This window comes from Desmodus rotundus, chromosome 9, assembly GCF_022682495.2.
Source record: "Desmodus rotundus isolate HL8 chromosome 9, HLdesRot8A.1, whole genome shotgun sequence".
In the NCBI taxonomy this organism is placed as follows: domain Eukaryota; kingdom Metazoa; phylum Chordata; class Mammalia; order Chiroptera; family Phyllostomidae; genus Desmodus; species Desmodus rotundus.
In genome coordinates this window covers 80,393,381-80,412,944 of record NC_071395.1, presented here as the reverse complement: position 1 = coordinate 80,412,944, position 19,564 = coordinate 80,393,381, and the positions used below count along the sequence as shown (strand labels likewise).

General features: G+C 38.8%; 1 protein-coding gene across 1 annotated transcript; it reads left to right on the top strand.

The window, feature by feature from the left end:
• Nucleotides 1-706: 706 nt before the first annotated feature.
• On the top strand, nt 707-16,336 carry WSB1 (WD repeat and SOCS box containing 1). The gene is made up of 9 exons (XM_024564923.3): nt 707-1,060; nt 6,034-6,202; nt 7,097-7,365; nt 8,676-8,807; nt 10,444-10,544; nt 12,797-12,969; nt 13,482-13,595; nt 14,788-14,895; nt 15,192-16,336. Exons 1-9 carry the CDS (start codon nt 1,021-1,023, stop codon nt 15,349-15,351), a joined length of 1,266 nt encoding a protein of 421 aa, XP_024420691.1. The 5' UTR covers nt 707-1,020; the 3' UTR covers nt 15,352-16,336.
• The last annotated feature ends 3,228 nt before the right edge of the window (nt 16,337-19,564 follow it).

Below are 19,564 nucleotides of genomic sequence, written 5' to 3'. Positions count from 1 at the left end.
GAGCACCGCCGACCTCAGCCCTTCTGCAGCCCGGAGGCGCCCCGCGGCAGGGACCCGCCCGGACGAAGGCAGCCCGGGGAGGTCCGGTGGTGCGGGGCGGGACGCCGTCAGGCCCGGGCTTCCCGGTTTCTCACGAGGTGTCCACCGCGGGCCTGCCCAGAACCCGCTGGCTCACGTCAGAACCGTCACGCCCCGACGAGCGGTGCAATGCGATGTTCATTCTGATACCATTTTTCTCCTCTGTAACAAACCCCTAGTTCCCCGGCACGTGGGGGCTGGGGAGGTGGCCAAGGAGTCAAAACCTGAAACGTCTTCTGTTCAGCTAGTTTAAATTCCACGCGATCTTTAAGCTGTGGGCTAATACGTATTCTACAATTCAGGGTTTGCTTTTCAAAGACACTTCAACCATGCTAGGGGCCACCCGCCGGGAAAACGAGACAGATTTAAACGCCCAGTCAGTAGGTTCCTACTTGGAGTTCCGGCCTCGGCGGGGCTGGGGCTGGGGCTGGGGCCGGGGCCTGGGCTGCAGCTGCGACTCCGCCTACGCCTCCCCACTCTTCCTGCTCAAGGGGGTCAGATCCCGCCAGACGATGCCCGCCTGCACTGGACGAGGGGGCGGGGCGCTTAGCAAAGACTGTCACGTCGCGAGCGTAGGGAGGCGGGGCCTCGGGCTGTGTTGTAATGAGACCCCGCCCCCACATCCTTTATATCTCCCCGGCCGCCCGCCATTTTGTCTCCAGTGTCTCGTTTGCTGTCGGCAGCGTTCGAGGGAGTGTCTTGGTCTACAAGCGTCAGGCAGAAACCAGGGTCTATTGTCTGTGTTTGACTGCATAGTTTGGTCCAAGGCCTTCGGAGCTTTCCCGGGGCAGTCGGCAGCGGCCACCGCGACCGCCCCCGCCCCTCCCCTGCGTCCCCGGGACCGGGAGGGACCGAGTCCGCGTCACGCCCCTCAGCACTCTCCGCTCCCTTCTCTGTGGTTGCGGCCGCATCGCGCCCCCGGAATCAGACGGTGCCCCATAGATGGCCAGCTTTCCCCCGAGGGTCAACGAGAAAGAGATCGGTGAGGAATGGGATTGGTGAGCGTGGGGTGCTGGGGAGCGCGCGAGGGCTCGTGAGAGGCAGGGACTCCTCGGAGGAGGCTCGGGAGGAAACCGTTCGGAATCTGAGGGAAGTAAGGTGAGCCGGAGCCAAGCCCTGGAGCTAACAGGAAGGAAATGGCCCCGCGGCTTGGGGTCGCTAGGGTAAATGGGATGATCATGGATGCTGGCGCCGACCTTGCTCCTGGCGGGGAGGGAGGCAGTGGGCGGCTCTTAGGGTCGAGGGAACCTGGGCGCCGAGTAGCGAGGGCCCCCCTGGGGACCGCACTTCACTCATCGGAGATGCGGACCGGGACCATTATGCGGGGATTCTTCTCGGCTCAGCGGCAGGGCGTCGAGTGCACAAGGGAGTGCTGGACAAGTCTCGGAGGCTCGAATTCACGATTCCGAAAGCAAACTCGTGTGCCCTGGGCTATCATGAAAAGCGGGGTCCTCGAGTATCTCCAACCACTGTTTAAGGAGAAATGTGACCGAAGAGGTGCCATCAGCCGGGGGGAAGCAGTAGTTTAAAAAACGGGCTGGCGGTCAGAAAGGGAGTGGCTCAGGTTCGGGCGGGACGCCTCGGAATTATCTCTCCTGCACTCGGCAGGGGGGGGGGGGACCTCGGAAACACGGTAGCGCCGAAGGGCAGGCTCCGCAAAGCCTGTCGAAAAACTGGTTGAGTGGCTGGCGCCGCCACGCCGAAGACGGCGCAGTAGGTTCTGGAGGTTGTGCGTCCAGACCGCAGTGGCTCAGGTAACAGCACCTGGCGTTATTCACATTCCTCTCCAGGGCAAATAACTGGAACGGCTGCTGCGGTGGTTGAGGGAGCGTTCGCGGATATACTGACTAAAAATGGAACGTATCGAGTCGTCATGTTATCACCTTAAATATATACAATTTTTATTTAAAAAGTTAAACCATTTAGCATCTCCCCCCTTTTGAAGGTGGATGCCTTTGCATTCCCCTGTTCTTTAAATACATGGAAGAGGTATTTGTAGAGAAAGGGGGAAGCTGAAGCAGCCAAAATGCCCTCTGTCCCGTCTGTGGGTAAATTTTTTTGTATTTAGAGACATCTTAGAATTCCGGGCTTTAGTTTTCTTAAGGATAAGTTTGGATGACAGGTTAGGGGGGGACTTTAACCTTGATTTTAATAATTTTTAACTATGGAGAGAAAACAATTCATGTACAGTTTTTATTTTAACTGTACTTCGGGACTAGTGTGTCCTGATGTCCCAAAAGTTTCTTATTTTCAGTCCAGTAGAGTTTTTTCCCTACACATAATGCCCCAGACGAACGAACTGCCTTTCTTAATCTGCGTTTTCACTTCACCTTGATGAACCATTTTGAAAACTTTTTCAGTTTTCTCTTCTGAGGGATAGGGCTTCTTAGCATACCTGTATAAAGGAGAATCATCTACTAAGTAGCCTTAAAAAAATTTTGTTTTCACATATTTAGGTCTCTGTTATTGGATACAACATAAAGTTCTTCTACTAGCTAAGTGCCAATATGTTAGAAGAACTTTGGCCTTTTCTAACCTTTTTGGGAGAGAAGTATCATTTGGATATTAAACACTAGTATCTCTGTGTATCTTTTTCTGTATCAGTAAGGACTGACTTTTTCCCTACTTTCTTGGGTATTAATTATACCTCTTGGGTTCTCTGGTACTACTGAAAGCGGAGAGACAAGATTCCGCGAATGATTGAAGTCCATGTGACTGGGAGTACTGCCTCTTTCATAGGGCACCATGCCAGAAGCCGCCTTTCTGGTTATGAAATGCGGGAGTATGGAGAAGGAGCTGAGTATCTAGCTGGCTCCGTTCAGCAGTGACTGAGATGATGTGCTACTGCTGTACGGGTAGTATTTGATAATGCAGACTTGTACCTTACATCCGAGTTCCTGCGGCAGGCAGCTGTTCCCTTAGACAAGGTCATTAAGTCATACATTTCTTAGGATACCAACATTAAACCGCTGCAGATAATGTAATAAAGGTTTACGCTAGTTTATAATATTGTACCAGTGTTTAAATGGAGTGTTTAAATTCATTTGATTAAACTGAAAAGATCATTTGGTATACCTGCACATGTTAACAAGCAAAGAAATTAACAAGGTAGTTACTAATACAATACTTCGAACAGCATTTATTTGACAGGGTTGGTTTTTTGTTTTTGTTTTTTTTTTGTAGTGGCCCCATTTCTTGAATTTATATTCAAGAATAAGTTAGGTTATTACTTTGTGGTCTTTGACTTATTTGAACCAATTTTTTAGTTAATTTAGAACCACGTTTTATATAAGAGGAATTTTGTGATTGTGGCCAAGGTAAAAGAAGGAAAACACCCTGCCTTGTTACTGAAAAGATTTCGGATTCTGAAAGAAAATACAGAATGATCCTAAAATACAGACAAAAAAAAGTTTTCTGTAGGAGGGCTAGTCTTGCTTCTGCTGGTTAAAAGAGAGGTGAGTGCTAGTCCAACTTACCAGGTGTTGCTGAGGTTGAATACTAGGGCTAGACTTCTTTGATACAGAAATTACATACGTATACTCATCTTAGTTTAACCAGGGGCTTTTCCTTTTTAAGATAATGCTTGAATTTTTCAGTTGAATTTTAAAAATTGCTTCCCTTATTTGTGAACTTTTCCTCCTAAAATTTATGGATTTAAAAGATAGATATGGTTGAACAGAAAGCCAAGTTAAAAAAAAAAAAAAAAGATTTAGGCAGGGGTTGCAAATTCAGGGTCCAGGCACATATGAAGCATCCTAGAGCAATGATTATGTGAGACTGGGCTTGGAGGAATGTAAGGAAACATGGAAGAGCAAGCCCTTTCAAAAATCATTCGTGTATTTAAAAAAGCATTTTGCAGGCATATGAGGGGCACTGGTGTGTAAATTTTGCATTAAGAAAGCCATGTTATTACTAGTGAAGTTAATGTCACCTTGTGCTGTATTGATATAGGTGAGGTGGAGATAGGTGGGGGGTTCTGCTGCTTTGATTAAGCCACATCTGAAGTATTGTATTTCGTTCTGGGTGCCGCTTTTAGGAGGGCAGTTATTAACTGGAGTTTATCCAGAAAAGTGTGGTGATGGTGAAGATGGGGAATGGCCTTGAAACCAGGTAACCTAAGGAATCATTGAAAGGACTAGAGATTTCAGCCTGGTGAATAGATTTAGTTGATGACGTCAGAGCTGTCTTCAACATAAGAATGTCACGTGAGAGCAGGGTTAGGTTTATTCTCTTAGGTCAGAATCTGGACTGAGTGGTTGGAGTGGCAAGGAGGAAGGTTTTGAGTAACAAAAAGGAATATTTTCTGATAATCTCAGCTGCACTAAATTAGAATGAGCCTTATTAAGTATTCATATTTATGAATATCATAGAAAAATTGGTGTCAGTTTTATTTGTTTACTTTTTAAGCCATAGCTTATTTGTTGATACATCAAAGAATTGGGCAATGTAATTTTGAAATCACCTAAGAATGAGAGCTTATACTTGTGCTTTCATATTCATTCAGTAAGTATTTACTGAGCACTTATCATGACAGGTGCTACACTGGCTGTGCATTCAGACTGGAAGTGTCACTGAATGAGTACATTTTGGGGTCTTTATATCTGCCCCAGCAGTAGGAGTGTAAGTGGTTCTTATTTTAACTGCAGTACGTGTAAGCCAAATACATAAAAATATTCTCTAGTGGTGACCAGACAACTGACCATAAAATAGATAACAGTGAAACTAAACTGGACAACAACAACTTATAATTAAGAAGACAAGATAGCAAACTTCGAAAATAAGACCAACCCAAGATAGCATTGGTGATTTGCTGATAAAGAATATCCTTTCCCTAAATTGAGGAAATTCCAGCTGAGTATGCACGCACACATTTGCAGTAGGAGCTTGCTGATGATGCTTGTTAAATGCAGAATAAAAATGTCTGCCCTGGCTGGTGTGGCTCAGTGGATTGAGCGCCAGCCTATGAACCAAAGGGTCTCCAGTTTGATTCCCAGTCAGGACACATGCCTGGGTTGTGGGCCAGGTCCCCAGTAAGGGATGGTCGAGAGGCAACCACACATTGATGGTTCTCTCCCTCTCTCTCTCCCTCCCTTCCCCTCTCTAAAAATAAATAAATACAATCTTTTTTTTAAATAAAATCTTAAAAAAGAAATTCTGTACACTCTGTTATTAATATACCAGCTTTTATTATGAATGCTAAATTTAAGTATTCCTAATTAAATGAAAAATGTATGGGATTGTCTGGTTTTTGTCCTTCAAACACCAAAATAATTATTCCAGTTTGGGGTCAGTTTGTAGCCCATTAGGAAGATGCTTGAGGACCACTGTTAAAGGATCACAAATGTTACGAATTTAAAGCACTGGTTGAGAGGTTGGACTAGATAGTTGTTAAGTCCCTTATAGTTCTAAGGGTTTTGTGATTTTTGTGACCTGAAAAAGATAAGAATATCCATGTTTGAATAGAACATTTTATAGTGCTTTTCTTTGAGTAATGATGTAATGTCATATGTTATAGTGGTTTATGGTTTTTGAAAGCTACAGGTTTTTTGGAAGAAACTTTTCTTGCAAAGTCTCTTTAGTCTCTTGCACTTTAAATGTTAGTAATTTGATGAAAACATAAGGCAATGCAAAAATCAGGACTTCAGTGATTGCCAGCCCCGATTGATCATTACAGTAGCATTACTTGACCAGTTTTTTTCTTTTTAATTGAAACTTTCTAGAAAGCTCTTGTTTTGAAAAATTTTAGGAAACTCACTTTGCCAAGACTTGAAGATGTTATCATTAAGGAGTCTTCACACCAGATATGTCCCGTCAAAATGTGGAAAGCAGAACTCATTCTGTTGATATCTAGAAAAGGGAAAACATACTTAATGTAGTTGAGTAAGTTCCAAAGTAAAATGGAAGCAGTATCAAATTTATTGTTGGTTATATATAATATCTTTTTTTTCTTTTTAGTGAGATCACGTACTATAGGTGAACTTTTAGCTGTAGCAGCTCCTTTTGACAAGAAATGTGGTCGTGAGAATTGGACAGTTGCTTTTGCTCCAGATGGTTCATACTTCGCTTGGTCCCAAGGACATTCGACAGTAAAGCTTGTTCCATGGTCCCAGTGCCTTAAGAACTTGTAAGACACTTTTCTTTTTTGTACTATGTATCTGTCTATAGAACTCCCTGTTTTCTCTGTGTGGAGTAATAAAAAGATTTTTATATTTAAGTTTTTCTTTTGTAGCCTATTGTAAATGTGTTTTATCTTAAGCTGAATGTATATATTGGAGAAATTGTGGGAAGTATTATTATTTCCTACAGGGTACTTTCTCAGATCCTTACGTGTTTCTGTATATAAAAAGGCATATTGTGCCTTGGTTTAGTGTGTATGTTATTTGTACCAGGTCAGGTGACCTTTGTTATATGATGCTTTTTGATTTCACAACATTTTATTAGGTAACAGGTACATAGTCATGTAATTACTTTTTATGTACTTAGCCTCTACTTGGGCTTAATTGAGTTTGGATATTTGTTGAAAGTTTTTCTAAAATGTACCATCCTAAATTTAATCTTTCCCTGCTTTTGTGTCTAGTCTACTTTCATGGTTATATTTATTAATGTCCTTGTTACATACTACTTTAGGTGTAGAAACTGGGAAACTACTGGTTATTTTGGTTTTTATTTTTTAAGGAAATTTTCTGGTTTTGGCTTCTCAAGTTTTTTTTTTTTTTCCCTTGTTTATACTTGCTTTAGGTTAATTAAAGGAGTCTTAATTGATATAGCCGTTTTGAAGAAAATTTTGAAACAAATAAATTACCTCATTGTTGAACTTTCTTTCTTTTCAGCCACTGAGAATTTATTTGGTCATGTCCTTGTAGTTCATAGCAACTTCCCCTTCCCATTTATAGGGCTCTGTTGTTATTTAGTATCACAATAATAACATTGAGGTATTTTTAACAAACATCATTTCATATCCACAGGAGTCTGGAGTAAATAATAACTAGATTTCTATTTGACCCTTTCCCCCACCCAGTCTCTTGCATGGCACCAAGAATATCACTAATTCAAGCGGTTTGAGATTGTCAAGACAAAATAGTGATGGTGCTCAGAAAAATAAGCCTCGCGAGCATATTATAGACTGTGGTGATATAGTCTGGAGTCTTGCTTTTGGATCTTCAGTTCCAGAAAAACAGAGTCGCTGTGTAAACATAGAATGGCATCGATTCAAATTCGGACAAGATCAGCTACTCCTTGCCACAGGGTTAAACAATGGGCGTATCAAAATATGGGATGTATATACAGGTATGGAGTCATAATTTTAAAAGCAAACTTGGTTATTTTATGATGCGCAGGGCATTGCTTATAGGCAGTATATAATTTAAGGATTTTCACTTACTGAAAAGCAAGATTTGGTGCAATGTGTCTTTATAATTGGCCTGAATAGCATCTTCCACTGTGGTTTTAATTTAGGGTAATAGAGTTCACAGCACTTGATCACTCTTCGGAGGGTAGTACAGCACGTTACAACAGGAAGGCATATCTAAGGAACGTTTCATTAATTAACACTTAAAACTAGTAATTTAGTTTGACTCAAATAGCAAGGCGTTTTCTTACATAGTTTTCAGTGATTGATAGCTTACAGGTTTCGAGGCAAACCTGATTTTCAACATTCATCTACCAGGAATGTCCAACCTTTTGGCATTTCTGGGCCACACTGGAAGAAGAAAAGTTGTCTTGGGCCACACATTAAATACACAGACACTACTAAAAACTGATGAGCAATAAAAGGCTTTTTGAGTAAATTTACAATTTTGTGTTAGGCCACATTCATAATCATCTTGGGCCGTGGGCTGGACACCCCTGAACCCTGTATAAAGTTTTGGTGATGTTTAATCTATAGTTTAACTAGATAGGATTAGAAGTTACATTCTTTGGGCAAATAAAAGTAAATGTGTTGTTCATTACCTAAAACAGTCTGGCTGAGAATATGTACTCAAACATTTGAAGGAGTTTAAAAATGAGCATTAAAATAGTATGTACATTAGAACACAGTAAGTGATACAAACATTGAGTGGTGGTGAGTAATAAAATTTGGTTAGATTCTTGAAAAAGTTCAAGCACATTGATGCTCATAGAAAACAAAACTGAAAATATTATAAAGTGTATTTTTTTCAGTGAGATTATGTTTGAAAATTTAGGTTGCTGTGGGATAACGTGAATCTTTTGGAGAGTTTGACAGTCCATTAGTAATTCAAGGCCCAGGAAAAGAAAAGGAAAAATTTTATGTAAAATCATACTATAAAAAGAATTAAAATGATAATTAGGTTTTCTTGATTACTAAGTTAACTTGATCCTGGAGTTTGTGTACACTCAGGAATTCCCTTTTAATTTTTTCTAATGTAGGCTTTGCTATCCTGGAAATAATGCATTTTAGAACAATGTAAATAGCAGATCTTTAAAGGTAATAGTAAAAGAATTAATAAGTCATTTTACACTTGGTAAGCTAAAGAGATGCCCAAGTAGTTTTTAAATGGTGAGGAACACCATTTTATAAAATAGAGGCTGATAAAAATTATTAACATTGTCTTATTTTTCCCTTCCATTTCATTTAGGAAAACTCCTCCTTAACTTGGTAGATCATACTGAAGTGGTCAGAGATTTAACTTTTGCTCCAGATGGGAGCTTGATCCTTGTGTCAGCTTCAAGAGACAAAACTCTGAGAGTGTGGGACCTGAAAGATGATGGTATGTCTTTTTCCCAGGCTATGAAAAAGATTTAGTTTTTTGATACTATTACTGAGAGGTATTGGGTTCATCTGGGGCATTTGACCTTTAAAAGTGGCATTATGATCATTTCCTTTTCTCTAGTCCTTTGGTTCCTTTCCTTGTACAGATCAAACAAAACCATAAATGTGACCCAGAATAGGAGTTAGCAGTTACTCTAAGTAAACAATCTAATATTATTCAGAAACTAACCATACAGATCTGTATCAACTATTTGAGGATAAAATCTAGATCAGTTTCAGGTTTTTAGATGAACTGGTCTGTTAGTTTTTTTTCTTATCTTAGGGAGAACTACTAACTTCATTTGCTTAGTAAAAATTTAAGTAGACCATGAATAACAAACAAATATAAAACTTAGTGAGCTAATAAAATTTGATTAAAATGTGACTTGTACATCAGAATTTATAACATGTAAGTGCTAATAAATAAGCATAATATTACATTGGATAGGTTAAGGTAAGAAATTGTGTTATGAAAAGTAAAAGATTTACCCTTCAATATAACAAAAGGTATGTCAGTGTCAAGTACTCAGATTTTTCTGAAACCTTGATCATTGTGATGCCTACTGATAAGGTTCTGGAGAATCTACTTTGTTTGAGAGGACCATACGGAGTATTTCTTCCCTCTTCTTAGAGCCTGTAATGAAAAAGTTTACAGTTTTAATTGAAACCTTGTATTTAAATAAGATCTGCTAGTTCTCTTACAGCTCAGGCTGGAAGTTGACAGGCTTGCTTAGTTAGGTAGCGTAAACTGAATGTAGCAGGACGCAGAACCTTCGGATTTGGAGACTTGTTCCAACTGATGGAACCATTGCCTGATAAAATGTGTTGTTATTACCAAACCATAAAGCGCCATCTCTGCATTTTATTGATTCTCTTTGACTGCTCAGCTGTTGAAGGGTTAAGGGATCTCAACAGTTAAAACAGTTTGATTAATTAAGTTTTTATATTCTTTTGCATATCAAATAGTGCTTGCTTTCTCAACAAATTTTTCAGTTGTGTGCATATGTTTTAAGAATGGAGACTTAGTAAAATGTAAGCTCCAAGACAGTAGAGATCTTCACGCCTGACATGTAGTAGGTATTCAGTAAATATTTGAAAAAATAAGTTAAAATATACTTAGCCATAATTTTGCCCTTTGGGTATAATGTACAAGGGATTTGAAGTAGAATGTAGGTTATCAGAAAGGAAGAAGTGTGAAAAGGCATTTTGAAGATGTTCAGTAAGTCTCAACTTGATATGTTTCAGTTCTTTCATTTGTAGAATATAAGGGATCAGACAAAAAGAAGTCTATCTTCTATAAATGAAGGGTCAGCAGACTTTTTCTTAAAGGGCCAGATGTCAAATAGGTTATACTTGTGGACCATGCTATAACTGCCATAGTTTCTCTATTCTGCCATTGGAGCACAACACAAACAAATTGGCATAATTATATTTCAATAAAACTTCAGTTACAAAAATTAGTAACTAGAACATACGTCCGCAAACCCGTTATGCACAAATCACTGCTACCTTAGAACTCTTTGATTTTGCCATCTTTGAATGACACTCATTTGAAGTGGATTCTAGGGTTAATATGGATATTCCTTTTTGTTCAGGAAACATGATGAAAGTATTGAGAGGCCATCAGAACTGGGTGTACAGCTGTGCATTCTCTCCTGACTCTTCCATGCTGTGCTCAGTGGGAGCCAGTAAAGCAGTATGTGTCAAAGTTCCTCTACATTTATTATGAATTGGATTACAATAATGTGTGCATAATCGTTTTAAATCTAAGTAACCTATTAAGTCTGTGCTCGGTGTCATGAATATCTTAAATGTTTTATTTTGTGATGGGGAGAATTTGCATGAGGGAAATTAAATATAGTTATTAATTGTAAAGTGAGAAATTGAATTGCTTTTAGTTAGAAATACTATTCATAAAATAAGGGGTTTGTCAAATTTATTTTTTTAAGACCTAGGAAAGTTTATGTGCTATAGAAGAGATATAGTACAAATGTTAAGACATTCCCTTGCTAATAATTTTCTTCTTTGTTGTTCTATTTTTTTGTCCAGTTTGCTGTTTTAAAAAGTTTGAGTCCCAGCTGGTCCTGGACATTTAACTGAAAAAAGTAACTTAAAAACCGAATAAAAATGCAAATAGCACTCATGTATGTCTTAGAGTGAATTGTAGAAGAAATTTGATATGGTCTGTCTTATGCTAACAGGCATAGTATACCTGTAGACAGATTAAGTATAAAGTGACTCTTATGAGGGTTATGCTTATTGATGAACTCTTTAGTTGTCTACCAGCTTCTGAGTCAGTATAGTTAAAGAGATCATTTTAGCTTTAGATATTTATGAAAGGGTTGAAGTCCAAATACATGTGATAATCACAATACACTTTGAAATAATGGGGGGTGGGAGGCTGATTAAAATGCATTTTATTTAGTCAAGAAGTATGTTAAAATAATAGTTGAAAATGTTGGAAGCTTAGGAAAAAATATTTAGTTCTTTAAAAATCATGAGAAGGACAAAGCTAGATGTTGACATTGCTATTTTAGGCTGTGTGTTTTCCATATGCTTCTTGCTTTCCCTGTCACAGGTGGTGGCAGCAATATTGGTGTGATTGAGGTTATGCTGGCACCACTCGCACACAGGCGCACAATGGTGTTAGCTGGGCAGAAAGAGTGGCATCTCTGGCTACCGGGCTGGGGGCGACCTTTACCATAGGATGAAGTAACCTTGCATTCGGCTGCAAGGTGTACTGTACGTAACACAGGTGCTGGTCGATGTCCACTTTCTGCTCTTCTTTCTTTCTTTTTTTCTTTTTTAAAATAATTTCCCCCAGTGAAACCCACTGACTCCTCCAAGTAAATTGACCTCCCAGTTTGATGGAGTTGGGAGTCTGACGTGTGAAACCAGTTTGATGTGATGTAATTGGCTTTCAGGTGGTTTCTCTGTATGTACTATTTTTTGGAATTCTTTGAGATGGCAGAGATACCTTAATTAAGTCTGATCCAATTTAAAACTTGTGCTTTTTTTTTTCTCTGGAAGTAATATATTGTTTCTGTGCAGAAAAAAAAAAAAATGTAGCCAAAGGATTGCTTTATCCCATGAGGAGGAGAGATTGTCTTACTAGGATGTTAAACCTCCAAGCTCGCCTTTAGTAGAGCAGATGCAGTAAACATTAGAATCCGTTTAGAGCTATTCTGCACAGTCTAACTACTGATGTTAGAATCTAAAACTATATGTGAACTTGTACTAAAGTAATTTAAATGTTTTATACTTAAAATGACTAATGATTGTGTGGTCAGTTTGGGAAAAATAAGATTAGCCAATCTTGATTCAGAGAAATGTTAATTTTATTATTTTCATAAATTAGCATTTTCATTTTGTAATGTGGTTTAACATCCTTGTTGTTTGCCAAAGAAATTTCATTTGGCTGTGAATATTCTCTTTGCTTGCAGTATCTGTTTCTCTTCCTAGGCTCTCGTTGGTGACCCAAGCCTTTTGTAAACAAGTGATTATCTCAAAGGGAGATGCCAATGGAGTAACAATTTGTTAACCTTACATTTTCTGTCTGTATATTTTTTTAAAATTTGGTAGTTTCTGGAAGAAAAAGAAGAGGGTTTGTAGTACTTAACCCTATTTATTTCTGTATATTTTAGTTAATTAGTTTTTGGAATAAATGGATTTCAGTGTAACTTTGTGGTTACTGCCTTTATTATGTTTAGGCTTATTTTTTAATTAACATTTAACAGAAACATTTTAAATAGAATTTGCATGTCTACTTTAATTAACTTAAAGACTGATTTTTAATCTATGACACTGAGCATATTCTTTTAATTATCCGTAATTTATAATGTTTAATTTAATATAATCTGGATTAAATTTAGCAGTTTTAGTTTAAGATGTGCCATTTTGACCTCTGTGTGTCTGAATGAAGCTATAACATTTTCCTTTTTATTGCAGGTTTTCCTTTGGAATATGGATAAATATACCATGATACGGAAACTAGAAGGACATCACCACGATGTTGTAGCTTGTGACTTTTCTCCTGATGGAGCATTACTGGCTACTGCATCTTACGATACTCGAGTATATATCTGGGACCCACATACCGGAGACATTCTGATGGAACTTGGGTGGGTACAGCAGGAATTATTTTAGTCTGTAATTTATCTCTGGCTGTCAGTATATAACTTAAGAAATTACATAAATGACTGCAAGCACTAACATGTGAAACCTAAAATTGCAGCCTATCATAATTTAAAATTTTGTTATTATTTAAGTCATTGGATAATGCAAAGCTTTAAATATAAATTCTAAGAATAAACTTGGCTATCTTAATATAGGTCTTGTTATTCAATAGGACATGACTCTGTAGAAAGGGTAATTACATTTAGAGTTTCATGTGGGGAAAAAATAGTTAAAAGTTGGACTTCATCTTAGTACCTTAAACAATATTCTTAAAAGGAGATTAGTAATTCTTTTTAGGTTCCTTTCATTTAATTTGGATGTATCAGCTCTTCTCAAGTCTTACTTGTGTTCGTTAAGGCCACTTTAAACATTACTCAAAGACAGATGTATTTTGTACCTGGGTAGTTTGTTTCTTGAAGTGACTCATTTCCACTGAAAACATGTACTTCTACCGCAGGCACATGTTTCCCCCACCTACTCCAATATTTGCTGGAGGAGCAAATGACAGATGGGTCCGGTCTGTGTCTTTTAGTCATGATGGACTGCATATTGCAAGCCTTGCTGACGACAAGTAAGTGTGTTAATTACAGCTTGACCTATTTATTACTAGGTCAAGACTTCAAAAGAAGTCTTTTAAAGATTTCTTTTCATCTTCTACTTCATGAAAACATTCTTAAGAAAGGCTAAAGAAAGAAAAAAAAAACCTTTGCAGTTTGGGTTTTAGCATCTTGTTCTTTAGATAAGATCTTGAAAGATGTTGATGTGTCTTAAAGAATGTTGACCTGGCCAGGGTACTCGGTTGGAGCATCATCCCATGCACCAAAAGGTTGTGGGTTCAATTCCTGGTCAGGGCATGTACCTAGGTTGCGGGTTTGATCCCCAGTTGGAGCATATACAGGAGGCAACCAATCAATGTTTTCCTCTCACATCATACCTCTTGCTCTAAAATCAATAAACAGCCCTGGCTGGCATGGCTCAGTGGATTGAGTGTGGGCTGTGAACCAAAGGGTCGCCAGTTCGATTCCCAGTCAGGGCACATGCCTGGGTTTCATTCAGGCCAGGTCCCCAGTACAGGGCTCGTGAGAAGCAACCACCCATTGATCTTTCTCTCACTCTCTTCTTCTCTTCCCCTCTCTCTAAAAATACATAAATAAATAAATAAAATCAATAAACATCCTCGCGTGAGGATTAAAAAAAAAGAACCTTGGCCTGAGTAGTATGCATGTAAACTAAAGATCATGCATGCCTTTCCCTGTACTTCTTGTTAGCTAGTTCAAGCAAACTGGGTAGATTTTTTAATTAGCTTTTAGCCTAGCTCACAGATTCTTTATTTGACAATAAATCACCATTTTCCTGTTTGCTTAGATAATTCTGAATGGCAGTTGTCTGCCATTCCTAGACATATTCTACCTAGGTGCAAAGGCTTTATAAATGTCTTGGAATGAGAGTAAAAAAGATCAGATATTGGGTTTTAAGTGTAAGAATAAGGAGAAAGGTTTTGGCTGGGAGCATTCTGTATCTGAACTAAGACAGGTAGACAGACATGCATTATAGTCTCCTAAGTGTGAATTGATCTAAATTACCAATGTATAGACTATCCAGTACTTTATAAAGCAAGTTACAGAATTGCTTGCTGCCATGATTTGTGCAAATGTACTATTTGTGACTCAGAACATAGTGGCATTTCTTTCTCAATTTTAAAGGTTGCTTTTTACCTTAAATATCCTACTAGATACTTACTGGACAATTTATTTACTTTCCAGAATGGTGAGGTTCTGGAGAATTGATGAGGATTATCCAGTACAAGTTGCACCTTTGAGCAATGGTCTTTGCTGTGCCTTTTCTACTGATGGCAGTGTTTTAGCTGCTGGGTAAGTCCATTTTTCTATTTTTTGTTTGTTTGTTTTTAAGAGACAATTTCCGGTAGTTTTTAATCAAAGCAGCCAGTATGCATTGTCAGTAAATCTTCCATAAGGGCTCTCTGTAATAATACTGCTTTGTCATAAAGCAGATCATGCTCATTGATTATGTCTCCTTAATTAGGTTTTGATGTATAGTTTGTGACTCTGATACACAGCTTTGGATGATAGTTGTTTGAACTGTAGGATGTTGAAATGCATGTATTTGGGTGACTGAGCTTGTGATTTTTCTTCTTGTTTCTGTTTAGGACACATGATGGAAGTGTGTATTTTTGGGCCACTCCAAGGCAAATCCCTAGTCTTCAGCATTTATGTCGCATGTCCATCCGGAGAGTGATGCCCACCCAACAAGTCCAGGAGCTGCCGATTCCTTCCAAAGTGTTGGAGTTTCTCTCCTATCGTATTTAGAGGGCCCTGCCTTCCCTACTAGTAGGGACTGACAGAGCACCCTTTACAAAACACACCTCAAGCTTTACCGACTTCAAGTATCTGTTTTTCAAGGTTTAGAAGATTTATTTAATTTGATATGTTCTTGTACTGCATTTTGATCAGTTTTTAAAATATTATTTATAGACTATAGGAGAAGTATTTCCGAACATAGAAAATGCAATTTTTTTTCTAAAATTTAACTGTGAAACACACATACATGTGCATATTTAGATATAAGCTGCTATGTGTCGAATGGACTCTTTTGCTTTTCTGAGCTTTAGTTTTGACATGTATATATTGCTTTAGTAGAGCCACACTATCTATCTTTGCTGTAAAGTGGAAGGAAAAATCTTTTATTCTGGGACACTGAGTTTAGATGGTAAATATTGACTTGAGAAAGCTGAATTGCCTCATATAAAATGTGTTTGGTGGGGGGAATCAGAAAACTAACTTGTAAGTAACACAAACTTTTTGTATAGGGAAAGGATTTTGTTTTCCTTACAATGGATGGCATGTGAGAGGTAGAGTTTGAATGTGACATTCAATTAAAAACAGCCGGGCTATAACTACCAAAAGGGTGTCTCCCCCACCCCCCAAACTATTGCTGCAGACCTTAATTTTGGAAAGCAGCTTGCTACTTTAACCCCTATGGTATAAAGTATTATAAATTTCAGTCAATTTGAAGATCCATCTACTGTATTGTTTTATTGCTAAATATTTTGTTGTTTGTAGTAAGGGACAGTTATTTTAAGACCATGGTTTTGTGTTTTGTTTGTTTTTACATGTATCCTGTGTTTCTGCAGGGGATAATATTGGTGACCTACCAAAGAGAAGCAATACAGTATACCTGCTTTTGCCTTCTGTTATTTATCTTACCTGCAGATATTAAAGAATGTATGTATTATGTAAAATGTTTAATTATATATTTTTGTTGAGTTTTTTTTAATTAAAGACAAAAAATCACTATCTTCTGCAAATGTTTCTTAAATATGTTGGAATGTTTAGTGCTTTTTGTCTCCATTGTAGGACTGATGGAGCACCGCAAGCAAATTAGGCAAGAAAGGTGTAGTGAAGAAGCACAAGTATAGGGGTAGAGTTAATGCTTCATGAATTTAACATTCACATTGGTTTCTTTGGGGAGAACCGTTGCAGTAATGCTTGTTTTTAAAAGTCTTAAAACAACTACTGAGCAGAAGAAACATAGAATTTTGGGGGGGAACTAAGGCTTATAGTAAACCCACCTGGTTATGATAGCCATAAGAAAAATCTAGTGATGTGGGCCCTTTGAGGAGGCAAAAAGGAAGAGAAAGCAAAACCTTTTATTAGCTATGTGTGCTCTTGAAGACTTGATTGTTTCCACCAAGAAATTATTTGGAAGTTCCTACAGTTGGCTGGTAAGGGTGTATACCGATGTAGGGTATAAACGTGAAAGGCAGTGGAAAATTTGCCGAAGTTACTTCTTGAGAATCACCTGTATTTTATTTATTTACTTATTTAAGATTTTATTTGTTTTTTAGAGAGGGGAAGGGAGGGAGAAAGGGGGGGAGAAAAACATCCTTGGAGAGAGACAGCGTTTGCATCCAGACCTGACGATCCCTGTGCCCTGGGCAATCAACTGGCAGCCTTTCACTTTGTGGACAATGCTCCAACCGACTCAGCTGCACCAGTCCCGGCTCCTTTGTGTTCTACAAAGTGAAGCACAAAAGTATCTTATCTTTAAACCTGTTGTGATTTTTTTTGTTTTCCATTTTATTTTGTAATCTATCTGCTTTATAATTTTAAAGTAAGATGCATTACTTACTCATCACACCATTACATTATTTATTCTCCAGCCAATTTATTTGACCAAGTGAAAAATAGCATTTTTGGGTGAATCATTCTCTGAAAAGGCCAGAATTGCTTACTTCCTTTTCCCATGAAAATCAGTGCAAGCTGAAAGGAAGGCTGCAGAATATGAGTCACATAGAAACATGCTTGTATTTTCCATTTGTTGGGAAGAAGGTAATAACAGGATGGTGATACTTTCATGTATTAAAGTCCTAGACTGAGTACTCAATCAATGGAATTGGGAAGACAAGTTTGGATTTTTAATGTGGGTCAGATTCTAGCTACATGATTTTAAAATGATACTGTTTCTTTCTGTCCTCTAGTCTTTGCCACAAGCATGTTATTTGGAGAACTGATGAGGTCATTTCCGTTCAGATTTGATTTCCTAGTTTAGTAACCCATAGGGGTGTGGGCAAACAGAAAAATGCTTCTCAGTAGCCAAGCTGTCTTCATAATTTCAAATGATTTAAAGTGATTTCAATGACTTTAAGTCATGTAACTTTGTAGCAGGTTGGCAAACCTTAAATTTCTAAGCCCTGAAATTCCTTGCCCGCTTGAGATTGAGACAAAGTTGGATTCAACTGGTTTGCACTGCCCTCAGGGCAGCAAGACCAAAAAAGGACTACACTGGAGCGTGCTGATGGGCTGAGGCAGAGGCTGACGGATACAGGGGACCTGGCTGTTGGCCAGCCAGCCCAGGAATAAAAAAACACCGAGTGAGAAGTAAAACATTATCTCACAAGCCAGAGACCACTGGGACAGTGAATCCAACCTCCAGACTGACATTTTGTCCAAGTAATTCTGATGAGGTTCTGGCCTACAACAGTGCATTTCGCTTACGGAATTTATAGGTTAAGATATAAACTGTCTCGTAGAGTTACAGATGGGCTTACTTTTGTATGGCTGTTTCAAAATAAAGCATCAGTTGATGTATACTGGTGGACTTTTAAATCCTTTCCCATTAGAAGTCAGAGGTTTTGGTAGCAAACAATGAAGTGCAACCTGGAGAAAAGGTCATGGTGACTGTGGCTCACGTTTACACTAGGATGTGTGGGAGGAATGAAGATTAAAGGGCATCTCAACCTGCCCTTTGCTCTGTAAAGCTTGCTTGTATAGCCAAAAGCAAAACATTGGGTCCGAATCAGGTATAAAGTGACCTGTTCTTTTCGGGTGGTTGGGTAGCTTTGTGTGGTTGTGACTTGGTATTTATATAGGTTTATTTTAACAGTTGAAGAATCAGAAGGGGGAAAAGCTTGAATGATGCCAGGATTGGGGAAGGAAAAATGATTTAATTCCATGTAAGTTAACTCCAGCATTATTGTCCCTATCAGATACTAACAACTGATTATCCTTGTCGTTTCTCTTTTATTTTTTTATTTTCTTTATTATTTTTTTAATCCTTACCCAAGGATATGTTCATTGATTTTAGAGAGGCAGGGAGAGAGAACATCAATCAGTAGCCTCCCGTACATGCCCCAGCCCGGGATAGAACCCACATCCTAGGTATGTGCCCTGATCTGGAGTTGAACTTGCAACCTTTTGTTGTACGGGATGATGTGTCAACCAGTTGAGCGACCTGGCCAGGGCTGTTTTAGAAATGACGTTAGAAGTCCAGGAACTCCTTCCACCTGTGGAAGTAAACTTAAGACTTTGTCAAGAGAAAAGTAGAATACAGTGATGATAGTGATACATTTGTTTTGTTTTAAATCAGTCTGAAGCAGTAATGGCTCTTTTTAAAAATTATTCTCCAAAAATATTGTGAAGTAGAAAGTGGCTCATGTTAGATTAGGACATAAGATGAAATGCCTTGCAATGAAGACAGATGAAACGGCAGCTCCAGTAAGTTGTTTTATGTGAATTGACTAATAATGCAATGTTCTCCAGAAAATAAAGGGATGATGTATACTAACAGATACCTGAGAAAGAGGGTAATACAAAATGGGAGCCTTACAGACGACATTTGCATAACGTGAGCCAAATGTTTGGCTCTTGGGAAGCCCGCCCAGTAAGTTACGTGATTCTCAGTACCTGTCTCATAGCAATTGTGAGGAAAATGACAGTTAAAGTTTACTATAGGACCAGCAGAATACTTCCTGAAATTTTTTTAAATAGGTGAAAGCTCTCCTACATCACGCAGACAGGCTTTTTTTTTTTTTTTTAAGAAAGGGGAAGGGAGGGAGAAAGGGAAAGAAACATTGGTAAGGGAGAGAAACATCAGTAGGTTGCCTCTCACACACCCCCAACCTGGGATCGAACTGGCGACCTTTCGGTTTGCTGGTCGGTACCCGACCAACCGAACCACCCCAATCAGAGCAGCACTTTATTCCTAAACCACTGCCCTGGCTCCAAGCCCCCAGGGTGATCG

Excerpts from the sequence above, each read along its gene's own strand:
- WSB1 (XM_024564923.3), top strand. The coding sequence starts at position 1,021 with ATGGCCAGCTTTCCCCCGAGGGTCAACGAGAAAGAGATCG. Across the intron at positions 7,366-8,675 it reads AATATGGGATGTATATACAG|GAAAACTCCTCCTTAACTTG; the intron begins GTATGGAGTCAT and ends CATTTCATTTAG. Across the intron at positions 14,896-15,191 it reads GGCAGTGTTTTAGCTGCTGG|GACACATGATGGAAGTGTGT; the intron begins GTAAGTCCATTT and ends GTTTCTGTTTAG.